We start from the raw sequence: 17,166 nt of genomic DNA on the forward strand, positions 1-17,166 counted from the left end.
ATATATTGTGAAATGATCACCACAATATTTATTTACTCTTTTGGTGAGTTTTTGTTGAAACATTAACATTTCTTAACTTAGCTGTATTTCCAATTGAGGCCAGAGTGTGTATTTCAGAAAAAAGCCACATTGCATATAGTGGAAGGAAAAATCCACATCCTTCTGTCAAGATGGACATTATCTTTATTATTTGATGTTCCTAATTGAGGGTGTGACAGATGGATTTAGGTCAAGAATTTTGTGCAGAAATGGAGGCTCTACTCCCACACAGACTCTCAGGTGGGGGAGGTTTGTGCAGTTCTGTTTTCAACAATTCCAAGGGTCATTCTCTGGAGGAGCTGTATTTGTTAGGGGCAGGAAGGAAAAATGCTTAATTTGCTCAGAGGGATGGTAATTTAGGGGAGAAGACCTTGTTATACAACTGGGAAAGAATATTTTACTACAGACGAGAGAATTACAGTTCTCTGATATTAAAAATAAGCATGGAACTTTGTTGTCAGGAGATTGTTTTTGGTTAACGTGGGACATGCCTTTCCTTCTCCCCAGCTCTCCCGACGATTACAAGAGAAGGGATGGAAGGTGGGGGACGTCCTGCAGGCCGTGTTGCGGTACTACGAAGTGCGGGAGAAGCCTGGCACCCAGGAGAGCTGCCAGTCCCTGTTTGACTGGCTCTTGGAAAACGCGTAGTACAGCCCTGCAGCTGGTACAGTCTACCTTCTGGGGAGAGGAAGAAGCAGTGACAGATGCAGAGGGTAAACTTTGAATATGAACACTGATAGTGAACTGGGAGGGAAATAGAGCTTTTTCTGCGCACTCAGCCATCCCATGTTGTATATAGTTCATACTTTTGTAATCTTTGTCAGATATTACCTTCATCACTATTCTCTACACCTGTGTAGTGTGTTAAGACCCTAAGAACATTGATTTGAATGAAGGAAGGTGTGACCCTGAGGTTTTCAGGAACATTGACTGACAGCATTCTTTTTTGTATCCAAATAGTGCTGCTACAGACCACACTGAGGTGGCTGAGGGGAGGCTCCAGGGACAGACTTCTCATTCTGCTCCTTTGCAAAACATGCTATTCTGTTGAGAACTAACCTGACAAAAGAGCTTTGAGGTCAATGGGTCTCCCCCCCCCCCCCCCCCCGCCGCCATAGAATTTCTCTCTTATATTTAGAAGTCAATTTTATTTTCATAGCTCAGCTATCAGTAGCTTTTTGAATCCCCCAAAATATTTAATTTCCTAGAAACATATTAGTATTTTAGGTTTCTATAAATACCATCAATGATAGTTTCCCCAGCCTTTCAGCAAATGACATTATTTGCTAATGTTGCCAATCCATCTGGCATGAAATTTGTGTGTGTGTATGTGTGTGTAAGGGAGTACTTTAACCTTGCCTAGTGGGTTTTTGTGCCCTTTTTTATTTTACTGTTTTCTTGGTTAGAAACCCACTGTTGACGTCTAAAAGGTGCTTTAAAATAAAATGTCTATAAAGATTGTGCAGTAAGAATTTTTATTTCTTTTTTGACTATTTTGGGTCCCTAATTTATCCTATAAATGAAAAAAAGAAAAGGTGCAAAACTTTAAATTTTAAAAATTAATATTAATATGGAAATACATTTAAAGAAGCCCAGTAATGATTTTCATTGTCAGATTTTTGAAGGAAAAAACACACACAAAACTCTCTGCTTAACAAGGATAAGTTTTTTCTAGAAAACAGGGATTCCCAGCTCTCCTTTTCCCCCCAATAAAATGGTATCTGCTCTATTTTGTAAAGTCGCCTGACATGAGTTTTTTGGGCTCCATGTTTTCTACTGCTTTGTCTTTAGAAACCACAAGTTGACTTGAATAGAGGACCAAGACTCTGTCTTGGTTTTACATGTGAGGGTATGTCCGTGTGAATTTTTGGTTCTTCCATTAGCATAAATCTAGAGTAAAGTCACTTTTTGTTGGGGACTTTGGTTTTGCTCCATTACATTTTCTTTTTTCCTGAGCACTGACTGTTCTGGAAGCTGCACAAAGTGTAGAAGACCTAGCATCCAGCTAGGGGCAAGGAATAAGGCTCTTACATTAATTTGAATGAATCATTATGGTAGAGAAATGTATTTTATAAAGAGAGAGTAAAATTTGCCTTTTAGGAAAAATGCCAAAAGTACATAAATAGTTTAAGGTTTTAGCATAAACTTTGGTTTTTCTCAATTTAAAATAAAGAAATAGAGCAAGCCTTAAACATAAATTTTCCCAAAGTTTCTTCAAGTATTTTTTAAGGTGGAAAAATGCAGGAGATCAATAGATATATTGATATAGATATCAATATATATCCATAGATATATATGGTATATCAATAGATATACCAATATATCTATTGATATATATCTATGGATATATATTGATATCTATATCAATATATCTATTGATATATAATTCACTAAATATAGCCAGAATGGTTTCTGTCTTTAGCTTCTCAGAACTTGAGATGCAGCAGCACTGGACTGGGTTTGTACACGCTAGGAGCTGGGTTTTTGATTAGAACATGGATTATTAAGTTTAGATTAAATTTTCACAAGTATATAACTATCAAGTTGTGTTTAGTAACTTCGATACATGTATGGATTTGATTAACAACAAATTGAGTTCTGAATTTCTTTTAAACTAAAGTGAAAATATATTCATTTTGTAAAACTTTCTGCGCTTGAAAATGTTTTGTTTCTATCTCTTATGGTAATAATCATTTTGAAGTAAGATTTTCCTCCTATCCTTGTTTTCTCTGCATTTACCTGGAGCTGTGCAGGACTCAGAGTTCCTTTATGTAGCCACGATGTAATGACAGACCAGTATTTAGGTGTTAGCATGTGTGTGAGAATTCTAATGGAACTCTACCCTTGTATCAGTTTAGGGGCGTAGAGGAAAATATTAAGTATTGGCACATGTGAAAAGAAGCGTGAGTAAAGCTCCTTATATGGAGAGAAGTATCTTAATCAAGGACAGTTTAAACTTACTTTCTTCAGAGGCACTTTGTGATTATCCCAAAGACATCTTATATCTGTTTGGTTGCTCGGTTTGTTGAGAGGACCACCCTCCCCCACCCCCGTCTCATTTTATTACAAATCTCCTTGACATATTTATATTATAACATTGTAATCTTGCCGTTCTGTGCATTTTGGCCCTTATGAAATTACCATGTTGTGATGTGTTATGCATTGAGTTGAATTCTCTGTTTACCAATTTCAGAACCTTTGAAGTATCTTGGGAAAGAAAGTGAATGAGGCCTCTGATACGGGTTTTTTTTTTTTTTAGAACATTATTTTCAACTGAAATGTAGCAATTCTTTCATATTCTTCTTTTCCCAAGCCAAGTTTAAATACATTTATATTTTGGAGATTATTAATGTTGATTTTGAAAGTATTTCCTGATTTATACAAAATGAATGATTCATTTATAAATCACAGATGAAAATTAAAATCTCTATTGGGATGGTTGATAGAATTTAATGGAGTAATAAAACCTTTAAGAGTATTCACTCAGTGAATACATGTGATAACATCTTTATACTTTGAAAAATGTTCCACTTACCCTTTCAGATATTTGATGTGAGTTAATTCAATTCATAATACTTCCATTTTGCTTAAATAAGGGTTTTGTGTTGCTGGTAGGAGACTTTAATTACCTATTAAATGTACCATGTATAAAGTGAAAGATCATTTATCCACATGGCTTTGACATCAGTGCACATTTCCTAAATGCAAATCTTAACCCTGACTCATCATTGGAGTCCAGACTCAAGATGTCTTCTTAGTTAATTATTTAGCTAATAATATTCTTTCATGGTTAACTATCAATTTCCCATCAGTATGTTGCTTTAAATTCTGTATTTCTCAAAAGAAACTTTCCACAGTTTAAAAAATATACGCATCCACACTCAGGGTATAGGAAAAATACATTTCCATTTAAAACCCTGCCCATCTGTCACCAGCATAAGACAGTTAGAGCTTCAGTGGGAATTCTGTGATTATACTAAAGTGGAATGCATTTTTTTTTCCATTTTTAGCAAAAGACCCCACTTGCATTTACTCACTTACTGTATCTCTGCTCTGAAGATGCAGGTGCAGTGTTGGTCACTCTTGTCACTTTATTTATTTATTATTATTATTATTATTATTTTTTACCATCCATGTACATTCCTTTCACATGGGTAGAACTATAGCTCTAGAAGTTCATTGTTTTGTTTTTGTTGTAATGTCTGAATACTATTTAATACCAGGTTTTAATATTACTGGATTTGCTAACTTTGGTTACTTGTGCAGTGTTTAAAGTAATTTCACATTCTTGTTTAATATATATATATATATAGCCAAAGCAGCTTTGAGTAATTGCAGCTGTTTATTTGTGCAGAATTACTACATTAAGATATTGTATAACAGTAACTTTTTTTGGCTTTTCTGTCCTTTGATATGTTCATTTACCAAAATACAAACTCCAGGATGCACTATACTTTTGTTTTTGCAGTGGCTCAAAATAAACATTTCAGAAATTACCTTTGTAATCATTTGCAATTAATTGTTCTTTTATCTTTTATGAGTTGTTTGTCTGTGATCTTTCCTCTCCCAAACTAAGAATTCTCCAATAAACGTAAGAGATGCCTGGCCTCGGTTTCCTTCTCTAGTATCTTTTAACTACTTTGTCCTGAACTAAACAAAGGCATAGAAATGGAACTGATGATCTCTGTGCTTCTCAAGTGGTTTCCGTGAACTAGGGAAGCTAAGTATTTTTAACCGAACACTGGATTCTAGCTATATATTTAGGTGCCTCTCAATGCTGAATGCTGATGGGAGTGACCTGAAACGCCGTCTGCCCAGTCTGTTTTGCATTTGAGTGCCAGGTAGAATATTATGGTTGCATGTTGGGAAATTGTTCTAGTCTGGATGCAGCACTCCCTGCAGAGGCTGTAGAGAGCATCTGTACCTCCGTCATGCCACGTAGCATCAGGCACTTAACAGTTAGGTGCTGATTGTTTATTGCTGATGGAATATGACTTGTCTTAAGTAGATAAACCCCAGTAATTAGGCAATGATATTCTAGCTTTTGTAAATTTTCTAAAATACTAGGAAATAATGAAAGGAAAAGTGGCTTGGGTATGGTGGATCCCAGTCCACCAAGAAAACAATTCAAAAATGCTGAGAAAAGGTAAGCAAGATGCCTTAGCCTGGAATTCCACAAGGAAAAAGGACTCAAAAGGAACATGAAGTTGTGACAAATGGCCTTTGAACAATTTTGCACATTGGGATCGTTTGCCATCTGTGTCTCAGCTGGGATAGCAAGGAGGATGAGGGACGGGGCTTGAAGAGTCAGCTTAGATTTTTCAAAGTGTGAAAGATGGAGAAAAGTCACATACCCAAGGAGGAATATGCTGTTGGTGCTATTGTGCAAAAAGGGGAAGAGTAAAAAAAAAAAAATCTAAGCTTTTGTAGCATTGCATTTATAGTGGGAACAATGTGTGAAGCTCACTCATTGGGAATGGCAGTAGCATTCTTTTCTCCTTCCTTGTAGGTTTTGTAATCACCTGGTTTTGTGCTTCAGGGTAAAGAGGATACTATTGTTGGTTGGAAAGAGATTTAAAAAAACAAATATTTTCAGAGCCAACCGAAACCCCACATTTGACTTTTTAGGGCACCCCTATTTTAAAAGGACACCTGCATAGACTTCTGAGCTTCAAGCGAGCCATGAAGATGATCCCTGGGTACTAAATCCTGCCCATTGAAATGCTTTGGCCCAACGTGAGGTCATTATCAACACTTGAAGGAGATTTCACATTTGAATACATTTTGAATTTCAACTTCTCTTGAAAAATCAGAAGCTCCAGAACATTGTCCTCCTGTGTGGCAACATTTTGGCAGGAGCTGAATAATGATGGCCCCTTCAGTCTGGGCTTAGTAGGGTTTGTTTTTTTTTTTTTTTTCCGCCTCTGGCGTGACCAGTTCCATCCACTTCATCCATTTCTGTTGCCTGCTGGGGCCCTAGCAGTTTCTGTCATGCGGTCTCTTACTGAAAGCAGAGGAGATCATTAATGTTCTTAGAAAAAATCTGAACAGTATTCTAGCAACACTTCTATCCTCCAGGATTACTCAAAGAGGAGAGGAAGGTTCTAGAAATTATAAACTTGAGTTTATTGCTCCTGCACAAGACACATCATAGTTGTTAAAGGCACAACATTTTATGTATGTAAACAATAAAGGAGAGACAGCATAGGTTGACCGAGAGCAGATTCTCAGAACTGCATTTCCTTTTTCTTTCCCTTTTTCCTATTTATTTATTTATTTATTTTATTAACACATAGTGTATTATTAGCTCCAGGGGTACATGTCTGTGAATCATCAGTCTTACACAATTCACAGCACTCACCATAGCACATACCTCCCCAGTATTCATCACCCAGCTACCCTATCCCTGCTCCCCATTCCCCCAGCAACCCTCAGTTCCCTGAGGTTAAGAGTCTTTTATGGTTTGTCTCCCTCCCTGGTCTCATCTTGTTTCATTTTTTTCCCTCCCTACCTCCCATAACCCCCTGCCCTGCCTCTCAAATTCCTCATATCAGAGAGATCATATGATAATTGTCTTTCTCTCATTGACTTACTTCACTTAGCATAATACCCTCTAGTTCCATTCCTGTCATTGCAAATGGCAGAATTTTGGGGGTTTTTTGATGGTGGCATAGTATTCCATTGTATATATATATACCACATCTTCTTTATCCATTCATCTGTTGATGGACATCTAGGTTCTTTCCATAGTTTGGCTATTGTTGACATTGCTGCTATAAACATTTGGGTGCACGTGCCCCTTCGGATCACTACATTTGTATTTTTAGGGTAAATACCCAGTTGTGTGATTGCTTGGTCATAGGGTAGCTCTATTTTCAACTTGAGGAACGTCCATGCTGTTTTCCAGAATGGCTGCACCAGCTTGCTTTCCCACCAACAGTGTAGGAGGGTGGAAGATTCCCCTTTCTCTGCATCCTTACCAACACCTGTTGTTTCCTGACTTGTTGATTTTAGCCATTCTGACTGGTGTGAGGTGGTATCTCACTGTGGTTTTGATTTATATTTCCCTGATGGTGAGTGATGTTGAGCACTTTTTCATGTGTCTGTTGGCCATTTGGATGTTTTCTTTGCAGAAATGTCTGTTCATGTCTTCTGCTTATTTTTTTTTTTAAGATTTTATTTATTTATTTGACAGATCACAGGTAGGCAGAGAGGCAGGCAGAAAGAGAAGGAGAAGCAGGTTCCCTGCTGAGCAGAGAGCTCAATGCAGGGCTCGATCCCAGGACCCTGAGACCATGACCCAAGCTGAAAGCAGAGGCTTAACCCACTGAGCCACCCAGGCGCCCCTGTCTTCTGCCCATTTCTTGATTGGATTATTTGTTCTTTGGGTGTTGAGTTTGATAAGTTCTTTATAGGTTTTGGATACTAGCCCTTTATCTGATATGTCATTTGCAAATATCTTCTCCTATTTGTTGGCTGTCTTTTGGTTTTGTTGATTATTTCTTTTGCTGTGCAAAAGCTTTTGAGCTTGATGAAGTCCCAGTAGTTCTATTTTTGCCTTTGCTTCCCTTGCCTTTGGGAATGTTTCTAGGAAGAAGTTGCTGTGGCTGTGGTCGAAGAGGTTGCTTGCCTGTGTTCTCCTCAAGGATTTTGATGGATTCCTTTCTCACATTGAGGACTTTCATCCATTTGGAGTCTTATTTTTGTGTGTGGTGTAAGGAAATGGTCCAGTTTCATTCTTCTGCATGTAGCTATCCAGTTTTCCCAACACCATTTGTTGAAGAGACACTCTTTTTTCCACTGGACATTCTTTCCTGCTTTGTCGAAGATTAGTTGACCATAGAGTTGAGGGTCTATTTCTGGGCTCTCTATTCTGTTCCATTGATCAATGTGTCTGGTTTTGTGCCAGTACCGTACTGTCTTGATTACAGCTTTGTAATAGAGCTTGAAGTCAGGAATTATGATGCCACCAACTTTGGTTTTCTTTTTTAACATTCCTCTGGCTATTTGAGGTCTTTCCTGGTTCCATATAAATTTTAGGATAATATTTGTTTCATTTCTTTGAAAAAAATTGATGGTATTTTGATAGGGATTGCATTAAATGTGTAGCTTGCTTCAAGTAGCATAGACATTTTCACAGTATTTGTTCTTCCAGTTCATGAGCATGGAACGTTTTTCCATTTCTTTGGGTCTTCCTTCATGAGTACTTTATAGTTTTCTGAGTACAGATATTTTTTGGTTAGGTCTTTGGTTAGGTCTATTCCTACATATCTTATGGTTTGGGGTGCAATTGTAAATGGGATCGACTCCTTAGTTGCTCTTTATTCTGTCTTGCTGTTGGTATATAGAAATGCAACTGATTTCTGTGCATTGATTTTATATCCTGACACTTTACTGAATTCCTGTATGAGTTCTGGAAGTTTTAGAGTGGAGTCTTTTGGGTTTTCCACATAAAGTATCATATATGCAAAGAATGAGAGTCTGACTTATTCTTTGCTGATTTGGTTGCCTTTAATTACTTTTTGTTGTCTGGTTGCTGAGGCTAGGACTTGCAGAACTGTGTTAAATAGCAGTGGTGATAGTGGACATCCCTGCTGTGTTCCTGACCTTAGGGGAAAAGCTCCCAGCTTTTACCTATTGAGAATGATATTTTCCATGGGTTTTTCATAGATGGCTTTTATGATATTGAGGTATGTACCCTCTATCCCTACACTGTGGAGAGTTTTGATCAGGAAAGGATGCTGTACTTTGTCAAATGTTTTTTCAGCATCTATTGACAGTATCATATGGTTCTTGTTCTTTCTTTTATTAATGTATTGTATCACATTGATTTGCGGATGTTGAACCAAACTTGCGGCCCAGGAATAAATCCCACTTGGTCGTGGCGAATAATCCTTTTAATGTACTGTGGGATCCTATTGGCTAGTATTTTTGTGAGAATTTTTGCATCCATGTTCATCAAGGATATTGCTCTGTAATTCTCCTTTTTGATGGGATTTTTGTCTGGTTTGGGGTCAAGGTAACACTGGCCACATAAAATGAGTTTGGAAGTTTTCCTTCCATTTCTATTTTTTGGAACAGTTTCAGGAGAATCGATATTAATTCTTCTTTAAATGTTTGGTATAATTTCCCTGAGAAGCCATCTGGCCCTGGGCTCTTGTTTTTTGGGAGATTTTTTGATGACTGCTTCAATCTCCTTACTGGTTATGGGTCTGTTCACATTTTCTCTTTCTTTCTGGTTCAGTTTTGGTAGTTTATATGTCTCTAAGAATGCATCCATTTCTTCCATATTGTTAAATTTGCTGGTGTATAGTTTCTCATAATTTGCTTTTTTAATTGTTAATATTTCTTTGGTGTTGGTTGTGATCTCCTCTTTCATTGGTGATTTTATTAATTTGGGCCCTTTCCCTCTCTCTCTCTCTCTTTTGAGAAGTCTGGCTCAGGATTTATCAATCATATTAATTCTTTCAAAGAACCAGCTCCTACTTTTGTTGATCTGTTCTACTGTTCTTTTGGTTTCTATTTCATTGATTTCTGCTCTGATCGTTATTTCTCTTCTCCTGCTGGGTTTAGGCTTTTTTTTTTTTTTTTTTTTTTTTGCTGTTCTTTCCCCAGCAAAAAAGGTGTAGGGTTAGGTTGTGTACTTGAGATTTTCTTGTTTCTTGAGAAAGGCTTGTATTGCTATATGCTTTCCTCTCAGGACCGCCTTTGCTGTGTCCCAAAGATTTTGAACAGTTGTGTTTTCATTGTCATTTGTTTCCATGAATTTTTTAAATTCTTCTTTAATTTCCTGGTTGGCCCATTCATTCTTTAGTAGGATGCTCTTTAGCCTCCATGTATTTGAGTTCTTTCCAACTTTCCTCTTGTGGTTGAGTTCTAGTTTCAAAGCATTGTAGACTGAAAATAAGCAGGGAATGATCACAGTCTTTGGGTGCTAGTTGAAACCTGATTTGTGACCCAGGATGTCATCTATTCTGGAGAATGTTCCATATGCACTGGAGAAGAATGTGCATTCTATTGCCTTGTGATGGAATGTTCTGAATATATCTGTGATGTCCATCTTGTTCAGTGTGTCATTTACAGCCTTTATTTCCTTTTTGAGCTTTTGCTTAGATGATCTATCCATTTCAGTGAGGGGGGGTGTTAAAATCCCCTATTATTACTGTATTATTGTCAATGTGTTAATTGTTTTATATAATTGGCTACTCCCATGTTAGGGGCAAAAATATTTAAAATTGTTAGATCTTTTTGGGGGACAGACCCTTTAAGTATGATATAGTGTCCTTCCTCATCTCTTACTATAGTCTTTTGCTTAAAATCTAATTGATCTGGTATAAGGATTACCACCCCCACTTTCTTTTGATGTCCATTAGCATGGTAAATTTTTGTCCACCCCCTCACTTTAAATCTGGAGGTGTTTTTGGGTCTAAAATGAGTTTTTTGCAGACAGCATATCACTGGATCTTGGTTTTTAATTCATTCTGAACCCTGTGTCATCTACGGCTATACCAGCCTGAACACACCGGATCTTATCTGATACCCTTTGTCTTTTGATTGGGGCATTTAGCCCATTTACATTCTGGGTAACTATTGAAAGATATGAATTTAGTGCCATTGTATTGCTTATGAGGTGACTGTTACTGTATATTATCTCTGTTCCTTTCGGTCTTTTACTTTTAGGCTCTCTCTTTGCTTAGAGGACACCTTTCAATATTTCCTGTAGGGCTGGTTTGGAGTTTGCAAATTCTTTTAGTTTTTGTTTGTCCTGGAAGCTTTTTATCTCTCCTTCTATTTTCAATGACAGCCTAGCTGGATATAGTATTCTTGGCTGCATAGTTTTCTCATTTAGCGCTCTGAATATATCATGCCAGTTCTTTCTGGCCTGCCAGGTCTCTGTGGATAAGTCTGCTGCCAATCTAATATTTTTACCATTGTATGTTACAGACTTCTTTTCCCAGGCTGCTTTCAGGATTTTCTCTTTGTCGCTAAGACTTGTAAATTTTACTATTAGGTGACGGGGTGTGGACCTATTCTTGTTGATTTTGAGGAGGGTTCTCTGTGCCTCCTGGATTTTTATGCTTGTTCCCTTTGCCAAATTAGGGAAATTCTCTGCTATAATTTGTTGCCATTTGCCTTCTGCCCCCCTCTCTCTTCTTCTTCTGGGATCCCAATTATTCTAATATTGTTTCATCTTATGGTATCACTTATCTCTTGAATTCTCCCCTTGTGATCCAGTAACTGGTTTGTCTCTCTTTTTCTCAGCCTCTTTATTCTCCATCATTTGGTCTTCTATATCACTAATTCTGTCTTCTGCCTCATTTATCCTAGCAGTAAGAGCCTTCACTTTTTATTGCACCTCTCTAATAGCTTTTTTGATTTCAACTTGGTTAGATTTTAGTTCTTTTATTTCTCCAGAAAGGGCTTTTATTTCTCCAGAAAGGAATTATTTATTATATTGCATGCTTTTTTCTAGCCCAGCTAGCACCTTGATCATCATCATTCTGCACTCTAGTTCTGACATATTACTAATGTCCGTATTGATTAGGTTCCTAGCCATTGGTACTGCTTCTTGTTCTTTTTTTTGAGGTGAGTTTTTCTGCCTTGTCATTTTATCCAGATAAGAATAGATGAATGAGAGAACAAAATACTAAAAGGGTAACAACGACCCCAGAAAAATGCTAAAAGGGTAACACTAACCAAATCAGAAGAGACCCAAAACTGGGGGGGAGGAGGAAGAAAGGAGGAAAAAAAAGAAAGAAAGGGAAAAAAAATATATATGTATATATTAGACTGGTGAAGAGAACAGAGCCACACATTTGATTTGGGGTGTATTTTGGTCTGTTAGAGGAAACTGCCTCCCAAAATTTTTAAGAAAGAAAAACTTATATGTATACAAAAATAAGGGCAAACACAATGAAGGGATGGAATATGACTGTAAAATGTAAATTTAAAAAGATTCTAAAAAAGGAATTGATAATATAAGAAGTTGGTTGAAAAAAGAAAAAAAAAAGAAAAGAATGTGATCAGGCTGGAGGCTAGAACAAAGCTATTTGCTAGATTTACGGTATATTTTGATCTATTAGAAGAAACTGTATCCCAATAATTTAAGGAAAGAAAAACCTATATGTATACAAAAAATAAGGTCAAATACAATGAAGGGATAGAATATGACTATAACAATGAAAATTAAAAATCTTTTTAAAAGGTATTATAAGATATAATAGTTTAAAAATGCTAAAATAAGAAAGAAAAAATTTAAAAATAGAATAAAAAATAAAATTTCAAAAATTTAACATCGAAAGACTAAAGAATCATGGGGAAAAAGCCGTGGATTCCTGTAGCTCTGAAGTTTCGCAGTTCTCATTGATTGGTGAACTTGGTCTTGGCTGGATGCTCTTATTGATCTTCTGAGGGAGGGACCTATTGCAGTGATTCTTTAATGTCTTTGCCCAAGGCAGAATTGCACCACCCTTGCCAGTGACAGGGCTAAGTACCCACTCGGGTTGGCTCTCAGGAGCTTTTGTTTCCTGAATGGTTTCCATAGAGCTTTGGAGGATGGGAATGAAAATGGTGGCCTCCCAATCTCCGGCTGGAGGACCCGAGAGCTCAGGGGCTCCACTCCTCAGTGCACCCTCAGAGAAAAGCAGTGAATCCCTCCCGCCTCCCTGGTCTCTGGCCGCGCTCCGTGCTCACCCAGCCTGTGACCGAGTGTTTCTATGTCTGACGCACGGCTCCGTTTGGAGTCTTCAAACCCAGCAGGTTCCTGCAGCCTTCTCTCGCTACACTCCTCCCAGAGAAGGAAGGGGAGTCTTTCCAGATATGCTGCTTTTGGGGTCTCTGCTCAAAGAGCAGTGGCTGACTGTGCTGTAGATCACAGCCTCTGGAGTGATGTCCCTCCATGGAGCAGACTTCTGAAAGTTCTGATTTTGTGCTCCGCTGCTCCACTGCTTGCCTGGAGCTGGCCCCTCTCCCCATGGTCTATCTTCCCATTTGTTGCCTTGGATTCACTTCTCCACATGTCCTACCTTCTGGAAAGTTGTTGATTTTCTGTTCCTAGAATTGCTGCTCTTTTTCTCTGTCATCTCCTGTTGAGTTTGTAGGTGTTCAGAATGGTTTGATAACTATCTAGCCGAATTCCTGGGACCTGATGATATTTAAGCCTCCTACTCCTCCACCATCTTGCTCCAGTTTCTGTATTTCCTTTTTCAATAGAATCGTTAGATAGAATTGTTGCCAGTAGGGCTGGTATATTCGAATACCAGAGACCTAGTATCTGGGTTTTAACGAGGCATTTTCTCTGGAGAAAGGAATGAACAATTGCGGATTCTTGGCTTTCTGAGAATGGGTTCCCAAAGATTTGTAATTAATACGTCAGTGTCTACCTACAGGATTGGCCTAGGTCATCTGATATGTAGCTGGTTTATACTGCCTTGGGTGAAGATTGTGTTGGAGTATACTGACCAGGGGAGCTTGTTGAAGAGCACTGGGAGCATTACCTGGTAACCATTTTGAAGGATAATATTCAAACAATTGCAAATAAACTAGGACAAGGAACTTCTGAATCTGGTTTTTGTTGTTGTTGTTGTTTGTTTTTTTTGTTTTGTTTTTTTGTTTGTTTGTTGTTTGTTTGTTTTTACCCTTCTGTCCTTGTGACTGAACCATGACTTGACATTTTCCTCCAAAGGTGGGAAGGTTCTATGTTTACACACTTTCACAAATTGAATATTTTGAGCTCAAATATTTTCCTCCAAATACTATATTTTAATGACTTGCTAAATGTAAACTTAGTTCTCTCCCAGTTACATAAATTCTATGAACCAGGAACTGAGGCTTAGAGAACCCATAAGGGCTTATAAGAATGGTGGACTTGTGCAGAGTCAGAACAAGGCTGCCAGGAAAAAAAAAAAAAGAGAGAGACGCTGCTAGAATTACATCTGAAATTAACCTCATCTCCTTTTCTGTTTATAATAATATGGGTAGTTGTGGGACGAGGTGGCATGGATTTTGGGGAAATTGAAATGTTCTGATAATTGCTTTTCCAACTTTTTTTTTTTTTTTAAGATTTTTAAAATTTAATATGGGTAGTTGTGGGACGAGGTGGCATGGATTTTGGGGAAATTGAAATGTTCTGATAATTGCTTTTCCAACTTTTTTTTTTTTTTTTAAGATTTTTAAAATTTATTCATTTGGCAGAGATCACGAGTAGGCTGAGAGTCAGGCAGAGAGAGAGGAAGGGAAGCAGGCAGGCTCCCTGCTAAGCAGAGAGCCCAATGCAGGGCTCAATTCCAGGACATTGAGACCATGACCCGAGCTGAAGGCAGAGGCTTTAACCCACTGAGCCACCCAGGCACCCCACTTTTCCAACTTCTAAGTCTATGTCTTTGAGTCATCTCAGAAGCCATGGCTTCCAGGAGGGGTCCCTGGTTAAATGGCAGAGTCTGCAGTTGTCACAGAGTTAGGGAGATAACAGACAGTATGTTGAATGAGTCTGATCCCCCAAGGCCTCAGTAGGCCCAAATGGCTAAGTGCTCTGGTAAGGCAAGAGGTGAATACTAGGTCTGTGTAAGTACAGGGTAGTGGGAGATGGGAGACCCTCAAGGCTTCCGTCAGAGTGCTAAGAGGCTGCAGGGAAAGTAAGCCATTGCCAGCACCCTTGAGAGTGGAATGTGTTTGAATGGGAAAAAACCCTATAATATTAGTCCCTGCCTTTATGGGGTTTATTATTTAAAAGAAGAGTCTAAATGAGTAATTATAAAGATAACTCTTTAGCTACTCTTTTAAGGGTGGTGAGAGCCTGAAACAGGAGCCTAATTGGGCTTCCCTAAGGATGTGCCACCAAAGCCATCAGCTAGGTTTAGGGAGTCGGGTGGCTGGGGGAACCAACCAGGCAAAGGGAGTCGGGTGGCTGGGGGAGGCGGAGAGCTTCTTCGGGAGAACAAACAAACACCTTGAGGAGAGAAGGCCTGTGGCATATCTGAAGAACCAAAGACCAGTTTGGCTAGAGCCTGAGCAGTTTTGACGTATCTTGAAAACTACATAGAACTCTTAGCTAGCTCTCACTCAGATGCTTAAAGAGTGTTTGTAGTTTTGTGTATTGCAACAATGGGGGTTTATTCTACTGTAGCAGTTGGATTGAAATCTGTGGCATGGTGGGCGATAGTCTTGCTTGACCCTGTGCTTTTTAGTCTGTGCCTGGAGTATTAGGTTGAGTTCCAGATACAATCTTACAAAGGACAGAGATCAAATGAACCATCCACATCCATGACCATTGAATGCTGAAGCAGCTAAGGAAGGGTTCATTTGAGTTTCCACTGAAAGAAAAGAGGCTACTTGGCCTGGAGAAGGAAAGTGGGGTGTGGGGTGACCTCAAAAGAATTTTTAAACATATAGAGGGCTGTCAGTGGACACAGATTGAAACTTGTGACCCTAGAAGACCAGGTAAGGATGTGTGTGGGTAGAAATGAGCAGATTTCCTCTTGCTCTCCAAAAATTAAAGCTGTGTAACAATGGACTAGACCCTTTCCATGAAAAAGAGTGCACTTGTCCTTGGAGATGCCTGCTGTGCTGGCTGGTCACTTTTTCAAGTTTTGATAAGAAATCCAAACTGCTCCTAATTTGGGAGTAGGTGACCTGCTTTCCCATACATGACTTAGTTTTTCCCATGGCAGTTTAGGGAAGTTTGGGAAGTCAGCTCTAGGGTTAAAAGAGCTTGATTTAAATATCACAGGTAGCTGGAAATTGTGCTGCACCTGCAGGCCATGGCCTCTGTGCGAAGTGTGCAGCCTACCAGCGTTCCAACTTAGAGAAGGGGGTGAGTTTTTGAGAATCGCTTTGTTGGACAGGGAGGAGAGAATTGACTTTTGCCTTTCTAAAGCCCCACAAGGCTGCCAAAATATTACTCTGTATCACAGTTTTTCTTCAGGTTTGGCAAATTGTCCTAGGACAGAAAAGTGATGTTGGGGGCCGAGTTTATTGCTGGGGTTCTTTGCTTTTGCTAGATTTTGACCCATTGATTCCTCAAAATCCTGTGAGCTGTTTGATGCCTTCAAGAGCCTGTTTTGATATTTTATCCAATTCTTTCTCCCAGGTAAATTGCTCATAATATTTTAACTTACATGTAGTACTTGAATTTTTTTTTTTTTTTTTTTTTTGCTATTCCATGTGCTTGACCTTTGACACCTCTTTTATTTATTTATTTTTTTGCCAGTACTTTTATTTATCTTTTTTCAAAGGTTCATAAATGCAAATGACATTAAATTCCAAAAGGTATAAGGATATACAGTGACAAGTCCTTCTTATAGCTCCAGTCACCGAGCAGCCTTCCTGGAGACATCCACCTTACCATGGTTTCTGTTGGGCAGCAATTGTGCTAAATAGAATGCTTCAGCACTTGGATTGGCTGTTGTGACCTGTTGTTGGATGTTAATTGGAAAGTGTCAGAAACCAGGAAATGATTACCATGAAAGTCAAGTTAGAGGTTACTCCTGGGGCAGAGGGATATCTACAGGAGGCTAATGTGTCAATAATACTCTAGTTCTTGCCTTGAATTCTGGTTAAACTGTTCCTATAAATTTGTGCAATTCTATGTATACATTTCGTTTAACACGTATGTGTGTGCGCATGCACACATATACGTTTTAAAAAAAAACATAACTGCAGAGGTACTTGGGTGACTCAGTCCGTTAAGTATCTGACTCTTGATTTTGGCTCAGGTCATGATCTCAGGTTCATTAGATCAAGCCTGGCCTTGGGCTCTATGCTGGAAGTGGATACTGCTTCAGACTCTCTCTCTCTCTCCTATCCCTTCACCACCACCACCCCACCCCCGCCACGCACACCCTCTCCCTCACTCTCAAAATAAATAAATAAATAAATAATAATAATAATAATAATAAATAAAATAATTAATTAAAAAATAAAAAGCTGCAAAAACAACTAGAGAACACAGTGATTACCTGCAAAACAGCAGCTTGATTCATAACAAGTCAACAGTTCTGAGAGAAACTGAAAGATAATAGAATGATATCTTCAAGTGCTGGTTAAAGTCAGATCTAGAATTTCACAACTTCTCAACTATTTTCCAAGAGTGAGCATAAAATTAAGGTAATTTCTGATAGCCCAATAGAA

At 38.5% G+C, this 17,166-nt stretch overlaps 1 protein-coding gene across 4 annotated transcripts in view; it reads left to right on the plus strand.

Moving 5' to 3' along the window:
* AKAP11 (A-kinase anchoring protein 11) overlaps positions 1-1,768 on the plus strand; it is a 47,796-nt gene extending 46,028 nt beyond the window's left edge. For all 4 annotated transcript variants that reach the window (XM_032314565.1, XM_032314564.1, XM_032314563.1 and 1 more), the window contains one exon: positions 547-1,768. In XM_032314565.1, coding sequence (XP_032170456.1) covers positions 547-687 — 141 coding nt within the window. In that variant the 3' untranslated portion in view covers positions 688-1,768. The remainder of the gene's footprint in view (positions 1-546) is intronic.
* Positions 1,769-17,166: the final 15,398 nt, after the last annotated feature.

The sequence above is a fragment of the Mustela erminea genome, chromosome 15 (assembly GCF_009829155.1).
Source record: "Mustela erminea isolate mMusErm1 chromosome 15, mMusErm1.Pri, whole genome shotgun sequence".
Classification (NCBI taxonomy): Eukaryota; Metazoa; Chordata; class Mammalia; order Carnivora; family Mustelidae; genus Mustela; species Mustela erminea.